Raw genomic sequence first — 14402 nt, 5'->3', positions numbered from 1 at the left:
GAGTCTAAAGTAGGTTGTTTTGTAATCACATGTTTGCAGTTGAGGACATTGGTCCCGTTTAGTTGAAGAGTAACTGTAGATATTGATCTCATTTGATCTAGATCACGTAGTATACACCAGTAAAAATCAGAATCAAATCTACATTACTATATAAAATGCACACATTCCCTCACCTTTATAGATGCTGCCATCATGCACCATTTACTTATGTTATAATGAAGATGTTAATGCAACACAAGACACACAAGCATGCTTTGGATGGATGAAAATGCCAGTGAAGTGATGAAGAGCATGTTGATAAGAAACAAAAAGGTCACATGATATCAAAAGAGGTCAAAGTTCATAGGCAGTGCTGTAGCAGCAGAAGAGCAACAGAAAGGCTCAAAAAGCCTGCGGGTGCATCTCAACACCGACAAGAAGCCTCCCAGCTCGCTCACTGCTCTCCAACTGACGGTGTGTCATAACGGGACCAAGGTAAGACTCAAACAACACATGGCACACAGGAAGATATTTTATAATATTCAACGCAACAGGAAGAAAAGTCAGTGGTATTGCAATGCAACACTTAGTGTTCCAGTATTACCTGTGGACAAGGTTTTTGACCTGTAGCTCTTTTGCCGTCCTTGTCGGGCCAATGATTGACTAATGATGTCCTATTTGTCTTCCCGACCTGCTAAAAGGAGCCCAATAACATACCAGGAGGTACCTCAATACATGAGTCGACAATGAGCTGCTAGAATAAGGGCCTCGCCATGGACCTCAACAAAATAGCCTTTATCCTGGGAGCCCTGCTCAGCACTGGTAAGACATAACAGCATCTTTGAATGATAATTATGAAATTTTGTACAACTATATCACTGCTATAAAATACAAACATGTTAGACAAGAAATACTGTGCTTCACTGAGAGCGTCTCGTCAGGACAACCTTATCTAAACCAACTGAACATATTTTTCAGTGCAATGTTCATCACTGAAACAAGCTAGGGTGTACTGAGAAAACAGATACCTTTCAAGTGTATACAATTTAGTAAAGGCACAATTAACTACTTTGTAAGTAAGTGAAGTGCCAAGATGCCAAACTTTTACATTCCCTGTGTCTGACATGAATACATGAAATTTAAATGTTAAAGCCGTGCATTTTTATTTAATTTCTCTATTTAATCTTACAATACGTTGTCAGTTTTAATCTCATAAAATGTAATTTAGTGAAATAAAAGTAGTTTTGCAACAGACAGATCTAATGAATGTGTTAGTGAGCGTTAAAACAAAATGATCAAAGGGCAACATTTGGCCCATGGGCTGCCATTTGCGGCTGCTGCCATCACTGAGAGGGAAGGAAGGAAAGACAGATTTAATATAATCTATCTATGATAGAGTGACAGGGAAGCAAATTTTTGTCTGCCAATCTAGGCCCAGTGTTTCTCCAATTCCTACAAAATTGTTCATTTTGAACACATCTCAGCAATCATATTAAATGTCTGACAGTCTAGAGTTATATTGGGCCATTTTATGGCTTTTTACATCCCAAAGGCCCCTGGATTTAATTTGCGTCAATGCTACTGCTGCAATTGAAACCTATACCTTTACATAGGTGACATCCATGGTGTACCACAGGGTTCTATCTTCGATCCTGTTCTTTTTTTGTATACATGCCTTCACGTGTCTCAACAATAAGAAATTATGATACATACCAGTATTTGTTGTGGAGATACACACTTAAATGTAGGCCACTTTATGAAAGCAAGTCTGACAATTTTCTGTTGTTCCACTTGAATTACCTTTTAACGAAGAACGTTTGGTGGATGGTATCAATCTTAAACCAAGAGTTGGGCATCTGTGAAAAATAAACAGGTCAACCAGATTAGAAGATTGATTCCATTCTCATGGCTGAAGTAAAAGTTTGCTTTGTTTAGCATGAAGGCTGAAAGCAGGGGAAATGCATGGCCTGTTGCACTTCAGTTTCATATTGTTAAAACAAATGAGACAAAAAAGTGTTAATTAGTGAGTTAGCAGATTTGGCTTACCTTTAGACATCTTCTTTTTTAAGCCATTTGCATTTATTGTTAATTTTAAGATAAGATAAAATAAGCTTTTTGATCACAGCAGCACATCAACAGAAATAAGTACAGACAAATGTAAAAAATAAAATCTAAATAAGAACAAATAAAATAACATAACAGAAAATACCTTTTAAAATCTGATTATTTTTGCTCTGTTTTGTGTGTCAGACTAAGGAGAGATAACTGCAACTTTATTGTCTCCTTTGTCTGTACTGTACTGTACTGTACTGTGTAACATTTTGCTTCTTCTGTGCTTGTTTGATCAGCTGTCAGGATCAAATGTGTGAAAAGTCCACGACCCTCATACTGATGACCACAGAACTTGAATGAGATAAAACTTCTATCATAGAAACATAAACTGCACTCAATTTAAGAAATCACTTGTTTTTAGAAAGATAGCAAAGTGATTACTTCTTAGCATGTTGTGTATTTGATCTATTACTCTCTAGGTATGTATGGGTCAAGGTCGCTGCCACAATATTTGTTATTTTAGTCAATTGCATGATATGGGTTTCCACACACATTTAATCCAGTGCTTGTGGAATTATCAAAACACCTGTTACTTAAGCTAATAAAACATTAAATTACTGCAATCAATCAATCATAAGGAAAATGTAGACATTTGATCATGTTCTGAATGATAGGTAATGCACTGCGTATTTCATCATGAATTAATGTTCTTGTCTTTGTTGTCAGTGAGTGCTACTGAGGTGGACGGCTACTCTAAAACTGAAGGAGCGTGGATCCTCTCACTGAACAGACGACAGTACTCAGTCAACACTGTGACTGACTGCGCCAACAAATGTAACGCTGAATCAACCTTCACATGCAGGTAGGTCAAATCCAGCTTGTTCGTGAAACTATTACACTGAAGGGCTCGGCATCGTGACCTGACACCTGTGCTTTTTTCCCCACAGGTCTTTCATATATATTGAAAAGGACCAAGAGTGTTGGACAGCAGCAGCAAACTCTAAAACAGAGACCATCCTGCGTAGAGCCAGCACATCTTTATATGAAAAAAATGGCAAGTCCTTTTATCTGTCATAATGAGTTATATAAAAAGCCTGAAGTATCTATTATTCATTACAGTGTGTTTTGTTGTTGTTGTGTTGGCCTCCCAAAATTAACACATACTGGAATTTCCAAGTGCACGTATTGCTCCAGTTGGGAGTTGAAAGGATACGGTTTAGCCTCCACTACACTGTGGTTAATGTTTAACACGTGTTGCATGATCAGTGATGTTTGGACTGTCTGCAAACACAGTGAGGAGGTGACGCATGCAAAACCCTACTGTGACTCAGATGTTGTGGATGAAACATCACTTCAGATAAATGACTCACTTGAATATTGTTGAATGACTATTGAATTACTGTTGATAATGAATGTAATATAATGATATTTTGTGTCTTTGTTTTTTGCATCGTCTAGTATATCTCCTGGAGTGTGTAAATGGAATAGGAACAGATTACAGAGGAACAATAACCAGATCGAAAACCGGAAAGATGTGTCAGCGATGGGACGCAAAATACCCACACAGGCCCAAGTGTGTACTTGTGTATCATAATCGCAACATGCATATTACACTGTTTACTTTAAAAACAATGTAATAAAATGTAACTCAATTTATGCACTGCAGCATGACACCTGCGACCCATCCTCGGGCAGACCTGGAGTCAAACTTCTGCAGAAACCCTGATGGAGACAATGGGGGACCCTGGTGTTACACCACCAACCCTATCACCCGCTGGGAACACTGCAATGTACCCAGCTGCACTGGTAAATGTTCGGGGACTATCAAGGGGGTTGTGAGTTAATTTGTGAGGTTTGTTGAGAAAAGAATAAAATAAATAGAATATATTTTACATTGGATTGTTGTACCAGTGATATAAATTGCCTTAAAATAGACCTTACTGAGTGTGTTTCTGACACTTTCAGGATAATGTGAGTTAAGATCCTGATTAGATCGGCCTTATGTTCCTATTACTCTGAACCACAGTCAAGTTAACACTGCTAACATGACCATAACTCAGAAGAGTGAATAAAATCAAGCAATGACGCTTTGGGATGTAGGCTGAACCATCCTACAGTCCCAGAGCGTCATTGTTTGACGATTTGGGAATGAGGCTCAAAAATTGCCCAGACCACGTTTAAGCACTAGTAAATGTCTACAAAGGGAAAGAAGTCTTAAAAGTGTTTTTTTCACATTTAAATGGTCATTTAAAAAGTTACAAGTATTAAAGTTGTCAGACAGATGTAGTGGAGTAAAAAATAAGTTTAAAGGACCCGTATCATAAAAAAAACACGTTTTATCTGGTCTCTACATATATAAACTGGTCCTCCCTGAGCCTGCCAACTCCCAGAATGAGGAAAACAAATGATTCCTGCATGGTCTCTGCAGCCCACCCACTGGTAACACGGTGCTCCTACAGGCTGTTCAGATTCAGCTCCTGTCATTACGAAAGGAGTCATTATCATAGGCCGACCTCCTCTGCATCGTGATAGGAGATATCTGAGAGGGGGTCATTCATCCCCCAGGTGAAGTTCAGGACTTCAGTAAAGAGGGTCAGTACAAAGCTGGCTTTGCCTAGACACCGACTGACTGAGTAAAAGGATCAGTCCCAAACATACCGGACCCAGCAACTGCACCCGAGCCACCGAAAAGTGTCACCGCAGTTTAATAGTATTTATAGTTGCCTACGAGTATGGTGAAGTCAGCTGGAAATCGACGAGTTTAATGTTAATGATATTACAATGGAGCTTGGTTGTCAAAATAAAAAGTCTGGAAACATGTAGACTGGAGACAGAGACGATGCTAACAGTGTCAGATGCAAATGAGCTCCTTGACAGATGGAGCTCATTTGCATTTAAAGGTGCAAGCACAGAAACAGACTGCTCTGACTAGAGCTCTGACTAGAGCTCTGTAGAGCGACTTTTAGACAGCTGAAATTCATGACCGAATCAGAGCTGTTGGACCTCTGACAGCTGTGTGAAATTGATGAAAAACAGTATTAATATGGGATCTTTAAGCTTATAAAAAGTAAAATATCAGTTTGTTTGGGATTTCATTTTCCATGCGCCATTCTTCAAACGGTTAAGTGTATGTGTGCATATGACCTAATATCAAGTCGTATTTTATTGGTTTACTTAAAATATATATTATATGTGCACATAACAATGCTGAAACCACACCTCCCTCTGGTTTCCCTCATATGACTTGGTGATAAATGGAGAATATTACATTGGTTTTGTTTTTGTTTTGTTTTGTTTTTATTTAATCCTGCTTGAATTGCGCAATGAATTGAAAATATGATGTTCGTCGATTTACAAGATAATTTTTCAAAGTTGTAGTTTATCATAAAACTAAGTGAATGTGAGACTGTGAAATATATTATCATAAATTCTTGGGTGGCAGAACAGTACTATAAACAAAACAAATGTGAGCTAAAATAAACATACATAAAGGGCATAAAAAAGGATAATACAAATGAATATATGTTCTAAATATAACAATAACAATAACAAAACAAAATTAAATAGAAAAAAATAAAGTAAGTAGACAGACAGATGGTTTTAGGGTACAAGGTTTGCAATGACAGCTTTCATCCACTAGGGGGTGATGTTTATAGTCATTGTGAGCATGAAGACAAGCTCACAGAACCCAGTGAAACAGGTTGTTTTACATGTAGATAAATGTCTCTGAATTCGGTTGTATTTCAGAAATTCCATGAGTCAAGAACACTGTAAATTACTGAGGCATTGGGAAAATGCAGTGATGGACACAGATGCAAAAGCACAGGATAGTGAAGCCCAGGATCCCTCTAAAGAATACTGCCTCTGGGAAGTTTGAACCATCTGTGTGAGGAAGAAGTTGATTCAACTTAATATTATGGACAGGTTTAATATTCTTCATTGAGATTAAAAAGACAAGAAAATTGTATCAACAGCCTTTTGGGGAAAAAAAAGTATTCAACAGTTTTATTGGGGAATAAACTGCTGAATAAATCAGGCTATTGATGATGTACAAAACAAATCCCTCAGTATAAACCTTCAAATATACATATATCTATATGTTTAATATATATATGAGTAAAAATGGAAAGTTAGGTGTATGTAAGAGGAGATTTTTGGACAGAGTATGAGAAAAAAACAGATTTATAGAAAGCCATAATTGTTTGTACATTTCAGTACAACTATAAGACAATACAAGTGAATGGGACTATCATTAATGAAACTTAACTTGGCAAACTGGCATGATATAATTAAATATGTGCTAATTTACATATCTGGAATTAAACACGTAAAATTATCAGTTTTCTTGACGACATGTATGCAAAGCAAAATAGCCCAAAATACTGTGTATAACCTGTGTATAACAGTCACCTGTAGTGTGTTCGCAGTGTTGGTAAGTTACAGTAGATATTGCACTCTTCTTAGATGTTTCAGTAATTTTAGTGTATGTCATGTGTCATGTCTGTGATTGTGTCTCTACAGAGGATTGCATACACTGCAGTGGTGAGAACTACAGAGGGAACATGTCCACTACAGAAAATGGCTTCACCTGCCAACGCTGGGACTCCCAGAAGCCTCACAACCATGGCTACAACCCCAGCGCGTAAGACTACAGAACAGCACATCAATCTATCAATTGATCACAAGCGTTATTTCATCATATTTAATAAGAGTATCCTAGACATAAAAACACATTTTAGCTTGTGGAAAATGTGTTTTCTTTAGTCTCCCAGATAAGTATCTTGAGGGGAATTACTGCCGGAACCCAGATGGAGACCCCCGACCCTGGTGCTTCACCACCAGCCCGACTAAACGATGGGACTTCTGCTCCATACCCCGCTGCAGTAAGGCCTCTTATTTTGATACATTTCCTTCACTTTCAGCTGTAAAAATAAATAAATAAATAAATAAATAAATGAATTTAAAAAAGCAAAAAGCCATACTTGAGTAAAACTAAAGATATCATGTCAATATTACTTTAGTAGCATAGGTATACAGTATATGCTATGATTTAATGAATTATCGGCCCCTGACTGTTTTTTTTCTTTTTTAAATACAATTGCAGATAGAATAAATTAATTAAAAAATGTGCTGCTTTGGCTTTTAAGTCACTAGTCAAGACAATTATCAAATAATTGTAGTGTTTAACAAGTACAATATTTGCTTACAAAATGTTGTGAATTGGAAGTATAAAGTTGCAAAACTGGAAATACTCAAGTTAACTACAAATAACTCAAAACCATGTGTAAATGTGCTTAGTTACATTATATCACTTGTCACATTTTTACAATTGTAACACCTTTTACCTGCCCAAGCTCAGAATAATTTTATTCACAAGAGTACATGTAAAAGAATAAATAAAAACGTGAACAAATGCTGCTACTAAATTTATTTACAAGCATTACGCCATCATTTAGATATTGTTACCACATGGTACTCGATGTAGTTAGTTGTTGTTCTGTGAATTCTCCAAACAACCCTTCCCGTCTTCTGTGCTCAGCCTCCGAGCCTCCCACCATCGTCCCAGAGACGACCTGTGCCACCGGTGAAGGTGGATCGTACCGAGGCGCGATAGCTGTGACAGAGTCGGGTAAAACCTGCCAAAGCTGGTCGGCTCAGACGCCACACAAACACAACCGCACGCCAGACAACTACCCCTGCAAGTAAGAGCTGCTGGTCTTGTTCTTTTAGATAAATGGGTGCTAACGGTGTACAGCTGAATGCCCTTAGAGTAAACCAGAGGTATGATGCCTTTAATCATTGTGTTTACCTGTGTTGAGCATTGTTCTTACTGTCTATTTGTCAGAGGCCTTGATAACAACCACTGTCGTAACCCTGACAATGAGAGGATGCCCTGGTGTTACACCACTGACCCTGACACCCGCTGGGAGTACTGCAAAGTGCCAACCTGCGGGGATGCTGCTGGACCAGGTATGACAGCGACCAACAATGATGATGTCCCTTTAAAAACAGCTGCAATTTTTTTGAAAATGCAGAAGAAATTTTGCAAGATTTGTTAGTATTATAATCTATATTACTATAATCTGTCCATGTACCTTGAAGAGGGAACAAAGCAAAGCAATGATATTTGATCGTTTGATGAAAATAAACTGAAAAATTATGTACCAGTAAGGGTTAGGGGGGTTTAGTTAGATAACTCATTCATCAGTGAATCAGTGTGATGGCTTGTCTCCTGCTGCAGATGAGGCAGTGATCCCCCCAGAGGAGGAAGACTGTTATCAAGGAGACGGGACGTCGTACCGTGGCATAACATCAGAGACGATCAGTGGAAAAAGATGTCAGGCCTGGAGCTCCATGACTCCTCACAGCCATCAGAAAACTCCACAAAACTACCCCAATGCGTAAGCATCAAATGGTGTCTCCTGACAGATTTTATATTCAAAAAGCAGATTTGACCCTCCTGTACCCCTTTATTCTTCCACTGTCTTCGTGTTTCTGTTTTCAAAGCCCCTGTTCCTGTTTGTCCCCTATACCAGAATGATAATTGGTGCTGAAGCAAATCCTGCCCCTTGCTGGTACTGAATTAACAGAAACAATCCAGCAGAGATCATTAACTCTCTTCCTGGTTTGACTAAAATTAAAAACCTTCTTCGACCTTGATACCTGCTATCTTCAAGTTCCAGGTTTTCTCTCCCAACAGAGACCTCAGGAGGAATCTATGCAGGAACCCTGATGGAGACCGAGCCCCCTGGTGTTACACTACAGACCCCAGAGTCCGCTGGGAGTACTGCAACTTGGACAAATGCCCCACAGATTCTTCAGGACCATCACCGACCAGCTCCACCAAACCTCAGCTCCCATCCCCTGCCACCGAGACCCCACAAGCCAAAGGTACACTGGTCAACCAGTGACATGTTAGTCAGCTTATTTAATTTTTTGTTCAGTCACTAATTTTTCTTTTCTGTTGCTGTGTTAGACTGTAAGGTTGGAAATGGAGACACATATCGGGGTCCAACCTCCATCACCATTCTGGGTGTGACCTGCCAGGCCTGGAGTGCTCAGAGTCCCCACCAGCACAACAGCTTCACCCCACAGACTCACCCCACCAAGGGTCTGGAGGGCAATGTAAGTGTGTGTTGAGTCACAGACTTTCTGAGTGACAACATTACACTTTAATTCTAAGAGAGTCATCATATTTGTTTCCAGTTCAGTGATTCTGTCCTTGTGTTTCACTGTCAGAGCTGCAGAAACCCAGATAACGATGTGAACGGACCATGGTGCTACACCACTGATAGAAACAAGAAATGGGACTACTGTCAGATCCCAGACTGTGGTATGTGAACATATGACTATTTGTGTTTAAGCCATTAGTTTTAATTATTTGACGCTTATGTACTTGGATAGAGGAATGGCAATATTGGTCTGTCCATAGAAATGTGGTCCAGAGTTAAATAACTAAAAAAAGTGTTGAATGAATGACCATTCAATTTTGTCACCAACAATCATGATCCCCAGAGGATGAACCTGTCGTCTGTTGCTAACAAAAGGGTCAAAATGTTCACCTGTACCTTGAAATAAATGATTTTTGTCAGCATCAGCTGTTCATTGAGATGGATGGTAATGTTAGCACGCTAGCAAATCAGTAACGGCTAAATATTATCATGTGACCACCCCGATCGCATTTTAGTATGCTAATGTTAGCATTCTGAGATAGTCAACATAGAGACAACTTTTCTCTCTCAATGTTATGTTCATCCTCTCACCATGAGCATGTTAACATTGTAGCTGTTAGGATGGTATGATCCACTACAGGGATGAAATAGTTAACACTGATTTGGCAGTCAACAGAAAAGTTGTGATCAGTGACTATTGTTGGTAATCAATAATTTGGAAAATTACTGTATTTTTTAAGTTAAAATACCATAAATCTACTGCTTTCAGCCTCTTAAATGTGGACATGTTTTTTCTTACCTCTAGACTGATTTACACTAACTGTAAAGATAAATACGACCTGTTGTCAATTCATGTACCTGGCAAATCTTAAATCAATAAAATGTTGACTGACAACATATTTTTGTTTGTTTTCTGTTAAAACGGGCAGCCATGCAATACACTACTGTTATCAGCCTTTTTATTTACCAACATACCTGACATTTTGTAGCCCAAATGATTCATCAAACAATCAAGCTAATACAGAAATTGAACAATGTATTTGTCAGAGCCCTGATCCAGCAGTTACTAAGCTCCAAGCACAGATGAGTTTGAGTACACCAGAGCCCAAAAATACGCAGTTCAGACTGATGAAAGCAACAAAACGCCACCCGCAGATCAAACTTTACAACTCCGTCACATCTTCACAATCAGACTCTAAATCAAACAGGTTTTTCCTTGTATAACATGTTTGCAAGGCTGACACTAAGTCAAACAAACTCAGCTTTGTGTTTCACGTCTCTTGTATGAATTCATGACTGTGACCTTTCTCTCTAGCTGGACTGAAGTGCGGCACTCCGGTCACCAAACCCAAGCGTTGCTTTGGTCGTATTGTGGGAGGCTGCGTGTCTAAACCTCACTCTTGGCCCTGGCAAATCAGTCTCCGGACCAAGTGAGTAGAACAACACTAACAGATCATTCCAGTGGACTTACTACATTTGTATAGATATTAAGGTTTCAGTAAACTGGCACTTTTGTAATAAGGCAAAGACTCTGTGGCTTGCATGTGTTAACATATTTTCAGGACCATCAGTTTCTCTAATCCTGATGGTACAATAAGACTTTGGGGATACTGGAAATACCCTCAAACAAGAGAAACATTATATTAGCATTGGACTGTCAGGGGGAGGGAGGAACAGCTGATGCTGTTCATTCTGTCTTACACAAATACATATCTGTGTGTCTCATTCTAACAGTACTGGAACTCATTTCTGTGGAGGAACTCTGATTGACCCTCAGTGGGTCCTCACCGCTGCACACTGCCTGGAGAGGTCAGGCAGACCATTAAAAAAAACATCTGAATCAAAATCATGCAATAACACAACCACTGTCTAACTAAACTGTGCACATGTGTAAATGTGTCACTGTAGGTCCAGACGGCCCTCAGCCTACAAAGTGCTGCTGGGTGTCCACACAGAGCTAGCCAACGAGCCGTCCAAACAGGAGAGAAACCTGGAGAAACTGGTGCTGGGGCCCAACGGAGCCGACATCGCTCTGCTCAAACTGCAGACGTGAGAACTGATCATCACTCATCAAGTTACATGTTTTTCTATAACAGAAAATCTAATATTTATCATATGATACCTCTGTCAAAAAAAATGTCTTTACTTCTCATACTGGCCTAATGTAATGTAAATATAGTATATATATTTGTACTTTTAGAATCTTCAAACAAGTATTTTGAGGACATCAATTTGAGCTTGTGATGGACATATGTCACATAAAAATGTGGATCAAAATCAAGATTCAGTATTTGAGGCTGATGTTCCTACACACGTGTTTTGTGCTTTCAGCCCTGTACTAATAAATGACAAAGTCCTGCCAGTTTGTCTGCCAGAGAAGGACTACATCGTTCCCAGTGGAACCGAGTGTTACGTTACAGGGTGGGGAGAAACTCAAGGTAAAGTACATCATGTGTTCTATCAAAAGTGATGATCAGCCCACACCTCTTTAAAGAGCTGTTTGAGAGTAAAGATGTTGACACAAGTTTCGGGAATTTATTATGTTAATAGAGTTTTTTCTTTTTTAAAGTGAAACTGCAACCAAAATGCAACCTAGGCTTTTTTATTTATTTATTTTTTTGTGAATGTATATGAGTCAAACCTTCGTGTAAAAGCATAATTACAACGAAAGAGGCATTTTTAAGATTTACCGTATTTTCGTTTTCGGGTCAAACACATTTCCAATGGGTGTGCTACAGGCAAATTAGCGATAGCATCAAAATCGCCATTTCTAAAACACTAAGAAGGCTTGACACAGCATGAAACTTAGTATCACATAGTAACATAGCATCACCAGGGTCTCTACACATGAACACGAGCATTGAGAACATTGTTTGTGTACACAGAGTTTACTTAAAAGAGAGTTTTTGGACAACTCATGTTAGCAGATGCTTATTCCACTAGCCGCCGTCACGTTAGCTGAGACTTATCGATCTCTGAATACGACGTAACCTGGAGCAGAGTTAAGGTGGACTGCTTCTGTCTTCCATCAACAACTACCCACGCGATATCTCACGTGACTTTTCAGGCTTTTGATTTTAGTATTGTTTGAGGCTCCTTCTTCAGCTTTAAGGTCAATATTGTTTTTACGCAAACGACAAAACAATGACTTATCCGTGCATTTCTGTGGAACTAAGCTAAACTAAGAAACATCTGCTAACATAAGTTGTCCCAAAACTCTCTTTTTAGCAAACTCTGTGTACACAAACAATGTTCTCAATGCTCGTGTTCATGTGTAGAGACCCTGGTGATACTACGAGCAAAGTTTCATGTTGTGTCGAGCCCTCTTAGTGTTTTAAAAATAGCGACTTTGAGGCTATTGCTAATTTGCCCGTAGCACTCCCATTGAAAAGGAGTTTGAGCCAAAAAGGAAAATACAGTAAAACCTAATAGTGTTTCTTTCGTCGTAATTATGCTTTTGCACAAAGGTTTGACTCATATACATTCACAAAAAAAGCCTAGGTTGCATTTTGGTGGGAGTTTCACTTTAAAGTCTTATGTTTTAGTGTAACAGAATATTTGACACACTTTAATCCCGTCTTCATGCCAGTGATGACGATGATGAGGAAGAGAAGGGTGGTGGAATACTAAAGGGAGATGTGTTGCAGGTACAGGAGGTGACGGCATCCTGAAGGAAACTGGTTTCCCCGTGATCGAGAACAAGATCTGTAATCGCCCGTCCTACCTGAACGGCCGAGTCAGAGACCACGAGATGTGTGCCGGAAACATCGAGGGAGGAACTGACAGCTGCCAGGTATGAAAAAAAAAAAGAAGCAACAACAACTGGAGTACATTTTAGAGCGCTGTGTATTTACCACATTGTCTTTTTTGATACGCTTACACTTTATTTAAAAAGTCTGCCATTATTCAATATTCAGCTTCCAATTAATTGCTTGTGTATCACAGTTCAGAGCTACATTAGCCAATATAAGCATAAAACATCCAAATCTCAGACTTAATAAGTTGTGGTTGAGTTGTCTGTGGTTCTGCTGATTTTTTCATTGTCAAACTATTTGGCAACTAATTGTCTTTCAATCGACTAATTGATTAATCAACTAATGATTGCAGCTCTAAGTGCAGTGCTCAATCAGTGAAGTCATTTTTGAAGACAAAGCAGTTCATATTACCACCATACGTTCTAAGTAATGCAAAATGAGCTTTTTCAAGAATAACCTTTATACAAATCTAATGATTTGGAAGTAATAGAGCCCAACCGATCCTTGATTTTTTTGAGGGCTTATACCGATATTAGGAAGGAAAAAAATCTGATATTTTACAGTTTAACAATGAAGGTCAGAATCTGAAATCAGTGCACCAAAACTTACTGAACTTTGTAGGAAGTTAGTAATTCTAAATTATTCCAAGCGTATTTTTCTAAATTATCATCTTTAAAAAAAAGAGCTTTCATATCAGCACACATCGGCCAACATATACACCAATATCAACATACCTGCGAGGGGCCGATATCTGCTTACCGATATATTGGTCAGGAACTAGGAAGTTCATACATTGACAAAATGTATGAACTGTTGATTACAACTTTTCATCCCATCAAAAAATTCTTTGAGTGAGCAGTTCACTGGTGGATATTTCACCCACAGTACATCTGTCCCTGAACATCAGTGTTTCTATATCTGTGTCACTTGCTGCTGTTCGTTTCCTGCCTTTTTGCAGCAGCTGAACTGAAAAACCATCTAATGCCTCAAATGTGTCAGATTATTGTGTGTGAATAAGCGGTAAAATACATTCTGCTAAATGTGTGTGTGTGTTTCCTCCCTGCAGGGTGACAGTGGTGGTCCTCTGGTGTGTACTGCCCAGAACAGGTTCATCCTCCAGGGAGTGACATCATGGGGTTTAGGATGCGCCAACGCCATGAAACCCGGCGTCTACGCTCGAGTGTCCAAGTTTGTTGACTGGATTGACAGAACCATCAAAGCCAATTAAAACACTATCCAGCTTTAACAAATACAGTAGCTCTGATTGCGCGCCGACGCAGAGAGAGTTTATTCAGTTGAAGATTCTTTAGCATGTTTGTGTTTCGTGTCAACTAGTGTTTCGTTTGCTCTGGTGGAAATACTCTGAGCAGATTATAGTTCTGATTTTTGGATGTAACAGTGTGATTTCTGTAAAAATAAAAATAAAAACTTTATCAAAGGGAAC

At 39.0% G+C, this 14402-nt stretch overlaps 1 protein-coding gene across 1 annotated transcript; it reads left to right on the top strand.

Moving 5' to 3' along the window:
* The first annotated feature begins 331 nt into the window (after window positions 1-331).
* plg (plasminogen) lies at window positions 332-14401 on the top strand. Its single transcript, XM_037085579.1, has 20 exons — window positions 332-474; window positions 681-801; window positions 2758-2893; window positions 2979-3085; window positions 3490-3604; window positions 3698-3837; window positions 6553-6673; window positions 6796-6914; window positions 7571-7733; window positions 7877-8001; window positions 8273-8432; window positions 8732-8922; window positions 9008-9156; window positions 9271-9364; window positions 10519-10633; window positions 10938-11012; window positions 11112-11252; window positions 11535-11641; window positions 12851-12996; window positions 14025-14401. The coding sequence occupies exons 2-20, from the start codon at window positions 753-755 to the stop codon at window positions 14184-14186; spliced, it is 2415 nt and encodes an 804-aa protein (XP_036941474.1). The 5' UTR covers window positions 332-474; window positions 681-752; the 3' UTR covers window positions 14187-14401.
* Window position 14402: the final 1 nt, after the last annotated feature.

Source organism: Acanthopagrus latus, chromosome 22 (assembly GCF_904848185.1).
Source record: "Acanthopagrus latus isolate v.2019 chromosome 22, fAcaLat1.1, whole genome shotgun sequence".
In the NCBI taxonomy this organism is placed as follows: Eukaryota; Metazoa; Chordata; class Actinopteri; order Spariformes; family Sparidae; genus Acanthopagrus; species Acanthopagrus latus.
Note: the sequence above shows the minus strand (reverse complement) of the source record. Positions and strands in the feature narration are given on the sequence as shown.

What these genes read in the sequence shown, in the direction of transcription:
- plg (XM_037085579.1), top strand. Translation starts at nt 753, where the DNA reads ATGGACCTCAACAAAATAGCCTTTATCCTGGGAGCCCTGCTCAGCACT. An exon ending in GGGAGCCCTGCTCAGCACTG is followed by an intron (nt 802 to 2,757) that starts GTAAGACATAAC and finishes CTTTGTTGTCAG; the next exon opens with TGAGTGCTACTGAGGTGGAC. An exon ending in CGAGACCCCACAAGCCAAAG is followed by an intron (nt 8,923 to 9,007) that starts GTACACTGGTCA and finishes TTGCTGTGTTAG; the next exon opens with ACTGTAAGGTTGGAAATGGA.